The 9,983-nt window shown below is 45.7% G+C and overlaps 1 protein-coding gene across 1 annotated transcript in view; it reads right to left on the bottom strand.

Moving 5' to 3' along the window:
• The window catches only part of LOC102470389 (V-set and transmembrane domain-containing protein 4), a gene marked incomplete at its 5' end in the record, with an annotated part of 60,098 nt that overhangs the window by 23,974 nt on the left and 26,141 nt on the right, over nucleotides 1-9,983 (bottom strand). The window contains 2 exon segments of the mRNA XM_006147722.3: nucleotides 1,170-1,231; nucleotides 2,777-2,883. Coding sequence (XP_006147784.2) covers nucleotides 1,170-1,231; nucleotides 2,777-2,883 — 169 coding nt within the window.

The following is a 9,983-nucleotide window of genomic DNA, read 5'->3' as shown; positions in this document are numbered from 1 at the left end:
TCTGGTACTCGTTAGAGAAAGACAGAGAGAGGAAAAGTGAGAAATCACTTAAAGGGGATGGCCATACTGCAATCCCTTCTTCTCCATTATTCTCTTGGGATTTGGGGCATGCACGCTCACACACCCAGCATGATTTTCAAACCACCAGGTCTGGGACTCGAATCATGGTTGGCCATGTGGGAATCCAGGTCGCTAACCACCACACCACCTGCTGATCCCTATAACCCCATTTCTAATCAACAGGAAACCTCAGAGAAACCCAGTTAAAAGACATCCTAAAAAATAACTGGCCACTACTCTTCAAAAGTCTCGAGCCATAGAAGAAAAATAATAAATAAATAAAAAGATTGAGGAGTTGTTGCAGGTTGGAAGAAAACAGAGACGTGACAGCTAAGTGCAACGTTGTGGATCGGATCCTGGGACAGAAAAGGAACATGAGTGAAAACCTGCAGAAACCTGAGGTTCATTTCCTAGTTTTGACAAACACAACACAGCTATGCAAGAGGGCCAGAGCAGGTGAGCGGGGGGACATGGGCACTCTCGGTACTGGCTTCACAACACTTCTGTAACTCTACAATTATTTCTAACAAAGGCAGTTACATACTTGTCAAAGACCGTTAGCAGTCTTTAGAGGGGTCACCATATAAATGTATACAGGCAGGTCTACTTTCTATCTTCTATATTGCTGAGTGTAGCCTTTTTTCTCCTTAAAAAGTAGCATTTGTAATGAAAAATAATTACATTTGGATTAGTTTAATCTTTATTTGTTTAGTTATTTATCCCATGAGACAGAAAGAGCAAGAGGAGCTGACAGGGTCCTCACACCACGATCCTCCCCGGTCTCACCATCCCGGACCACAGGCACACTCATGCCCAACCTGCACAGGGAGGTCCTGGGATGTGAACCCAGGACCTTTTCATGTGGAAACAGTTGCATTAGCATTGTACCCCTGCCTGCTTCTTCCATTTGGATTTTTAAAGAGTCCCTTTGAGAGCTAAGTATGGAGAAAAGGTGGCCCCCAAAGCTGACCTGAGAAGACAGAATGCCTTTGCTGAGGGACAAAGCACAAAGAACTCTCAGCAGGGTTCGAGTCAGTCAAGTGCTGTCTGGACCCTGAAGTGTATTTAAGGCCCAAGAGACAATAACAACAGAGAATACGGAGACTCACCAGGGTGACTTTCCTTTGTGGTTTCAGCAGCTTCGGTTTATGGAACGGAGTGACTATCGGAGCTGTGGAAGTAGGTCGAAGTTTTAGTTTGCAATTCTTCCCAAGACTTATGTTTTTAAGAACTACTTTATTTATTTTATGTATCATTATTATTTTTTAATTTGAGCGGGGTAGGGAGGATTAGAGAAAGCAAGCCACCAAGTCCAGGACCCAAACCACAGCTGGCCATGTGGGAGTCCAGTGCCTCAACCACTGTGCCACCTGCTGGCCCCCTTCCCAGGACTCTTAAAGCCCAAATGCCATTGAGCATCACGGACACTGTCTACAGACCTAGGTCTCCACGAGCACCTGTCGGGGGGTGGGGTAAAGCTCCTCTAATCTTTGAACACATCATGGTTTCCTCTCTGCAAGGTCAGCAAAGCAGCTCTTCGTGAAACGCTGCTGGCCACAACGTGGTGAGGTGTGCGGTGAGAACCAGCTGGGCTTGGTCAGCTTGAGGCTGGGACCTGCACTGGGAAATGCTGTCCTGCCCACACCCCAACACTGATAGCATGATCTTGGATCCTTGCAGCAGCCCTCTGAGGTCTTCAGGGAGGGATGTTCTTCCCTGACTTAACAGAGAAGGAATCTGAGGTTCTCACCCAATGCCATGCAACTATTTGGAACGAATTGGGCCTTGGACTTGGTACTGAGCACCAGGCTCAACTGCTTAGCTCCCTAAGTCTCGATTTCACCTCTCGTAAGGGAGGGTAACATCCCTTCAGGAATGGCTGAGAGGACATAGCCATGCAATGCCTGGCCCGGAGCAGGTATTCTCCGCTCCCTCCAGTCCCAGATCCGCCCTCCTCAGGCCTCCCCGTTCCACCAGGCCCCATAGCCCCTCTCTCCACGCAGTTCACGTTCAGCCTGACCACCACCCGCTTTCATCCCAGGGCTTGAAGGGCCCCCTGAGACACACTGTGAAGACCAGGTGAGCAATACATTGTATCTTGTCTTACTAAATTGTTCACTTGGACAGTCCTTGTGTTCTCAACTATATTCCAAATTTGTTCAGGTGTGAACGTCTCCTAAATGGGCCCGGTATTTAGGAACTACCTACAGCCAGTCTTGGCTCTCCTAAGTTCTTTCCTCCAGAAACACCCATCTTTCTCACTTAGGTTGTTCAAAATTATAACTTCAATGACAGAATAATCCTCAGTTTATCCCCAGGACAAATATGAAATACATTACATAGCTGGCTGACAGCTTTTTAGAAATCAGAGCACATTCCTTCCCTTGAATGGACCAAGAAGTCGCTGACGCCCCCTCGCCTCACCTTCCCATGTACAGAGCATTGTCCCTGTTTAAGGTGACAGTGCCATGTGAAATCACCCGTGGATGAAAGTCCTCCCTTGGCCAAGGTTCACTGGGTCCTTGGCCCAACCCCAGGGCAGGGCTGAGGGCTGAGATAGTCAAGCACCACTTACACCTAGAATTCAGGAGGATTCTCCAGGCCACAGCCACGGAATGTCGTGTCCTCGCCTGCCGACTCCCCGTACTGGGCCCGCACAGCATCCCAGACCTATCACGGAGGTGTCCCTGCAGGAGACCGCACGCCAGCATCTTACCTTTGGCCGGGACGGCAGGAGGAAGCTCAGCCTTTTCCTTCCGCCTCTTCCCTTTCTTGGGCTGCAGTGGGGCCAAGCTGGTCACACTGGTGACAGTCTCCCCTGAGCTGAGAAAGAAGAAGTTCCCAGTGACGCTGAAGGCAAGTTTGTTGTGAAGGGGAGCGGGACCCACAGTTTCCGAGAGCTCCCTGGGCAGCTGTGCACAGCTATCTCACAGCGGGACTGGGGTCACTCCAAGCTTGTCTCCAGGGATGTCTGGGAGTCTGGTACTGACCCTTGACCAAGCTAGGTATGATAAAATGGGCTAGGTGGTGAATTTTAACATGCTATTTAAAGTTCAAAATTCTCTAGAAGGAGCCAGGGCCTGCTCGTGAACATTGTTTGAGAATGTAATAGCTTACACCTGGTTTAACTGAGCAGTCTAGCTCAGCTACTTCACCAGCAGAGCTTTAAAAATATCACTAGCTGGGGAACCAGCAGTTAGCGTAATGGCTATGTCACCGGACTCCCACGTAGTCGACTGCGGTTCGTGTCCCGGACCCAGTGGCTTAAAACTCACGCCGGGTGCGTGTGCGTGCGTGCCCAAGATCCCGAGAGGAGAATGGAGGAGAAGGGATTGCGGCGTGACCATCCCCCCTGGGGGGTGATTTCTCGCTTTCTGTCTAAGTCTCTCTCTGTCTGTCTGGCGAGCGCACACGCCCTACAGTGAAAATCTCTCCAAAAAAAAAATATATATATCACTAGCTGGACCAGCAATTAGCGTAATGGCTATGTCGCTGGACTCCCATGTAGTCGACCGCAGTTCGAGTCCCAGACCTGGTGGCTGAAGCTCATGCCAGACATGTGTGCGTGCGTGCTCAAGATCCCAGGAGGAGGATGGAGGAGAAGGGATACTGGCGTGGCCATCCCCCCTGGGGGGTGATTTATCGCTTTCTGCCTGTCCCTCTCTGTCTCTCTGTTTTTCTGGCAAGCGCATGTGCCCTATAGCAAAAAACCTCTCCAAAAAAATATGTATCACTAGTGGGTCCAGTAGATAGTGTAATGGTTACATCGCTGGACTCCCAGGGTAGAACGCAGTTCAAGTACCAGACCCGGTGGCTTAAAACTTGCCACCAGGTGCATGTGCATGTGTGCCCAACATCCCAAGAGGAGAGGAAGATTGGTGTGAGGAACGGTCAGATGAGAAACTATGAGTGGGAATTTGAAGTAAAACGGAATCAGGATAATTACTCTGGGGAAAGTGACTGACTCCTTGGTTGTAGCGAGGAATGATTTGCACACGCTTGTGTCCTGTACCCTTAACTACTGAGCTGAACACGCAGAGCTTTTCCAGGCAGCGGATGATGCTTGCTGATCGTCTCTCTATAACCTGGTTACAGGTGCTCTGACGGGAAGCCTGCTCTTGCTAGGAGTGGGAGAAGGTCTACCAACGTCCTTGAATGGCCATCGATCTTACTTCAAATGCTTCCTATTGGCTCCAGCAACCCCTTACAGAATGGCTTGTCCTCAGGCACATGTTCCAGCCAAGTAGGTATGAACTGTCCCATCACCCAAATGAACAAAGGCTGTAAACTGGTAGTTTTTCCATCAGAGGAAAGTCTCATTAACATGGGAACACATGGTCAAGTTCCTCAGGAGGGAGGAGTCCACGTCAGACTGCACCAACTCCACACGCCTGAACGACAACCAACTCTGAAGCAAAGCACCCTTGTGGCGAGAGTGTGGGCCAGCTGGACACTGAGCACTACTCGGATTGCTGGTGCAGACTAGGCACCCATCCCTAATCCAAAAACCCAAAATCTGAAATGTTCCAAAGTTTGAAAGTTTTGAGCATCATTATGATGCCAAAGTAGAAAATTCCACAACCGGGACCAGCAGTTAGCGTAATGGCTGTGTCGCTGGACTCCCATGTAGTCGACCACGGTTCGCGTTCCAGACCCGGTGGCTTAAAACTCACCCCAGGCATGTGTGCGTGCGTGCCCAAGATCCCTAGAGAAGAATGGAGGAGAAGGGATTGCGGTATAGCCATCCCCCTTGGGGGGTGATTTCTTGCTTTCTGTCTCTCTCTCTCTGTCTGTCCGGGGAGCACATGCACCCTATAGCAAATACCTCTCCAAAAAAAAAGAAAATTCCACAACCAACTTCACTGACAGGGTGTTCTCAAAACACTGTAAAACAAAAATATTGCATGAAATTGTCTTCACGCTATATGTGTAAGGTATATATGAAACAGAAATGAATTCCATGCTTCGACTTGAATTCCATGTTTTGACTTGCCCAAGGTAACTAATGAGATATATACTAATATTTCAAAATCTGGAAAAAAAACCCCACTTCTTGTTCCAGTCACTTCAGATGGGGGCTATTTATCCTCTAATATAATAGACTTTCCTGATTAAATTAACTTAGTAACATCTAACAAAATTATAGATGCTTAGAATGAATACTGCTTCCATGGAATAGGTATTTCTCCACACTATCTTGTTTTATTTACTGCTATGAAACAGGCATTCATTCTATAGATACCCTTGCACATTTATGAAGTGATATATGTGTAACATTACTCACTACACTGCTATTTGTAATATTAACATTAGCAGCTGAGATACAACCCATCAGCAGGGTACTGGTTGAGTAGAATATGAGGACACAACATCTGGGCCTTCTGTAGTTGTAAAGAGAGTGAAGAGTCCATTTACAGGGACCAGCAGGTGGCATAGTGGTTAAGGCATTAGACTCCCATATGGCTGACTGCAGTTCAAGTCCAAGACCCAGTGGCTTGAAACTCATGCAGGGCACATGTACCTGCCTAAAGTTCTGGTTTCTCACTTTCCCTCTTTCTGTCTTTCTCTGTCTCTCTCCAGTGAACACATATGCCCTAAGGAAAACATAGACAATAAAAATTATCTGCTGGTAAGGAAAGACACATTGTTAAGTGAAAAAACTAGGTGTTGGACAATATATCAAATACCACTTTCTGAACAAAATTAGAAAATATGAATACATATTAGTATTTGCTTACACATGCGTAGAGACACTCTAGAAATAGTTGCAAAAAATTAAAAATAGTGGTACCCTAAAACAGGGGTATTGAGGAACGAAATAGATGGAAGACAGGACAGAGAAAATTATTACTGGATATGCCTATAATTAATGCAAATAAATATGTACATATATTTAATAAGTGATAGACTATTCTAAATATTTTAAAATAAACAAAGTCCTAAATATTTTAAAATAAACAAAGACTGAATCATACATTGTGGGTAAAATTCCAAGACTATATAGTTCCCACCAAGATTTGCCAGAAATTGTTTATTTTTACTGGAGACAGAAATTTTAGCTGGTTATAGCTTTAAGTTACAGGGTCAACTGTGTGAATTCACAAATAGCCAAAAGGAGTTTAAGTTTGCAAAACTGACTGCTAAGAACACACAAGAGATGAGAAAATCAGAACTACGTAAACATACAACCACATGGACAGCTACATTCTGTGGCTTTTAAACTCTTGGAATGTTTACTTTTCTCTTTCCATTACAAAATAATGTATAGCTTTTTAAAAACGGTAATTACATGCATGAAGACCAAAATATGAAAATAAGTTTATCATAACCAAAATACAATCTCTGTGAATATTTCCATTCTTTTTCCTCCTCTTTGCTTTTTTTAAAATAGACTTTAAAAAATATGTATTTTCTTATTTACATGTGGGGGGTGGAGGGGAGAGGTCAACAAGTAATTTAATAGCCTATGTTTAGAGCATTTTTAAGTTCATAGCAAAGCTAAGTGGAAGGTTTAGAGACTTCCTATGTATCTCCTCCCCACACACATGCATAGACTTCTCATGATCAACATTCCCGACAGAGGGGCACATCTATTGTAAGTGATGAACTGACACGGACAAATTATCTCACCCCCAAGTCCACAGTTTTCAGCAGAGTTCACTCCACGTGTATCGGATTAGTTCAGACAAATGCGTCATCCTGGTATCACACCATGTTGTTCCCCTGCCCTAAAACCCTCTGTGCGCTATCGATTCCCTCCCTCGCCGCGAACCACGGGCACTCATCAATCTGTACTACCTCCAAAGTCCCGCCTTTTCCGGAACGTTATACAGCTGGAATTACGTAGTACGTAGTCTTTACAGACAGGCTTTGCCTGGTGTAAGCGTCTCCTCTCCGCCATGTCTTTTTATGCCTTGATAGCTTATTTCTTCTTAGTGCAGAATAATATTCCACTGTGTGGATATTCATTCATTCACCTACTGAAGACATTTTGGGTGATTCTGAGTTTGGGGGTTTTTTTTTGTTTGTTTCTTTCTTTTCTTTCCTTTTCTTGTCTTTTCTAATATACCAGAGAGAGAGCGAGGGAGAGAGGAGGCAAGTGAGAAAGCACCCTTCATGGGGGATGGTCATGCTGCAATCCACTCTCCTCCATCTCTCTCAGGATTTGCGCCATGCTTGCACAAGAACCAGGCATACTGCTCAAGCTGCTGGCTCTGAGACTCAAACTCACATTGGCCACGTGGGCTCCAGTCATCTTGACCACCATGCCACAGGCTGGCCCAGTCCTTGAGTTCTGGCAATTACGAGTAAAGATTTTGTAAACACCCATGTGCAGGTTTTTATGTAAATGTAAGTTTTCAGTTTATTCTGTTTTGCATATATTGTATGTTTTTTAAATTAAACCACATTATAGTTTTGCATCCTTCTTTTTACTTAATCCATATTTCCATGTTATAGTTTCATACTACCCCATTGAGAAAGTAAGCCATGGTTTACTATTTTGTTTTCCAGTTTGATACTTAGATAATACTGCTAAGACCATGTTTACGCATAATAGTTTCCATTCTTAGACTTTGATTTTAAGGTTGGTGCTTAGAGCTGAAATTTCGATGTTACCAAGGAAGACCATTTTAAAGGCTCTTTAATACCTGTTGTCAAAACGATTTCCAGCCATTTCGTACTACACAACTATCTGGTAATGAAGGAGAGTACCTATGTTATCATCCTCTAAAATGCCAAGTTTACCAATTTTTAAAAAATTATTCATTTAATGAAAAGAAATGTGGAATTTGGGCCAGCCAGTGATTTGATGGTTACGGTGCCAGGGTCCCACATGATCAAGGGTGTGGTTCAAGTCCTGGATCCAGTGGCTTGAAAACCAAAGCTGGGCACATATGCATGCATGCCCAAAATCACAAAAGGAGGGAGAAATGGAGAAGGGATTGTGGCATGGCCATCCCTCCTGGCAGCTACTTTCTTACTTTCTTCTTTTTCTCCCTCTCTCCCTTTCTCTCTCGCTGGTGAGTGCATGTGCCCTATCACATTTTTTTAAAATCTCTTTATTTGCATTTCTCTGATCACTACTGGGCATAACCAGTCCCCATGATATAATAGATATCCTCATTTATGATGGAGGAACATCTGCTATAATTTCTTAAGGAACTCGAGTTTTTCTTATATATTTGCATGCACCTTTTATATCAGTCTAACACAGTTATTGCTAATAGTTCTCCAATTCCCTTATGAATTTTGACTTTTTGTTAAATGCACAGACTTTCTTTTGTTTTTGCTAAATCTTTTGATATTTTCCTTGCTCCTGGTGCCTTTGAGCTTGAATAGTTTCCCTAGCTACACCCCACATGCTGAAAAATCAGATATTCCCATTTTCTTTTCTATTTTCTTGGATTTAATCTTTAGTTCTCTGATACAAAATGGAAGTTTCTAGAACCTCACTTATGTGAACTTATGCTACCCTGCTCAGGGCTTTCAGTAAGTTGGAAAAGACTTGCTGCGTCATCACCATTTCCCTTCACGACAGTAGAAGTGCACTAAGCTAAAGTGGGTTCTGATTCGTATTTCAACAACGAGACCTCAGGTAGACAAGGAGTCACCACAATGACATATGCAGACAATTTCCCCCTCAGAATCTTGCTTCTCCTGTTGACTTCTTTTCTAAGAAAGCCCACCTTGTGATTAACTCACAGAAAAAGGTTATCCTACATCCCAGATTGGAACAGCACTGTACTTTGTCTCTGACAAAACAGAGCAAGTGTTGTTGGAGTCGGTCAAACCAAGAAAGATGGAAAATGAGTGCTGAAGATGGAAACTCCCTCTAAATTAAAGAGCCGTGTGATTAGAGAGAAGTGCTGCTTGTGGGAGCTGGATGACCGGGCTGTTTTTCTGGCTCCACCCAGGGCAGGGCAGGAGGTGGCATGTCACGTGCAGGACCCTGGACACAGTTCCGGCCTGGCTGCCTCCCAAGTCTCCATCCCACAAAGGCTCAGCACCTCCGTGGACACTGGGAAAGGGCTGGAAGGCCTGCATTGAAGCTGGTTCCACTCTGACTAGAGAGATGACCCTAGGCCTCCCCTTCTCTGTCTGCACAGTGGGGACATACTCTGGTTCTCTTCCTCACAGCATTCTCGTGAGGGTGAGACAGGGCCTGAAACAGTTAAGTAGCAGCTGACCCTGGTCTCCAGGGTGTGGGTGCAGTGTAGATGGCGCCTGGTCTCCCCAGAGAGAATGGTGTTGTCACAGGGGTGTTTCAATGGTGCCCATGTCTCAACCTGAGAGGAGGGCTGCAGATTTCAACTTATATCTTGATCAGAAAATCTTTCTGCCCAAGACAGTGCAGCATGGCACCCCCAGTACATACTCTCCCACAGTCACAGCAGTGCTGAACAGACCAGATCAGTAATGAGAAGAGAGAGGCTGCACCCCAAGCAGTGCAGCCCAGGACTCCAGGCAGAATGCATAGCCTGGATCTGGTAAGGTGCTGAACCAGTCCTGAGTAACTGTATTTTGCAGAAACTAAAATCAATGATAGTAATAGCCGTTTGTGTCTACCCTGTGCAAGGCACCGTGGAAAACGCTCACCTCGGGGTACCAGCAGTTAGCGTAATGGCTACGTAGCGGGACTCCCATGTAGTCAACAGCGGTTCACGTCCCGGACCCTGTGGCTTAAAACTCACGCCGGGCGCGTGTGCGTGCGTGCCCAAGATCCTGAGAGGAGAATGGAGGAGAAGGGATTGCGGTGTGGCCATCCCCCCTGGGGGGTGATTTCTCGCTTTCTGTCTCACCGGACTCCCACGTAGTCGACTGCGGTTCGTGTCCCGGACCCAGTGGCTTAAAACTCACGCCGGGGGCGTGTGCGTGCGTGCCCAAGATCCCGAGAGGAGAATGGAGGAGAAGGGATTGCGGCG

This window comes from Tupaia chinensis, unplaced genomic scaffold, assembly GCF_000334495.1.
Source record: "Tupaia chinensis unplaced genomic scaffold, TupChi_1.0 Scaffold000221_1, whole genome shotgun sequence".
Classification (NCBI taxonomy): domain Eukaryota; kingdom Metazoa; phylum Chordata; class Mammalia; order Scandentia; family Tupaiidae; genus Tupaia; species Tupaia belangeri.
The sequence above is the reverse complement of the archived record's forward strand: the minus strand, read 5'-3'. Positions and strand labels throughout refer to the sequence as shown.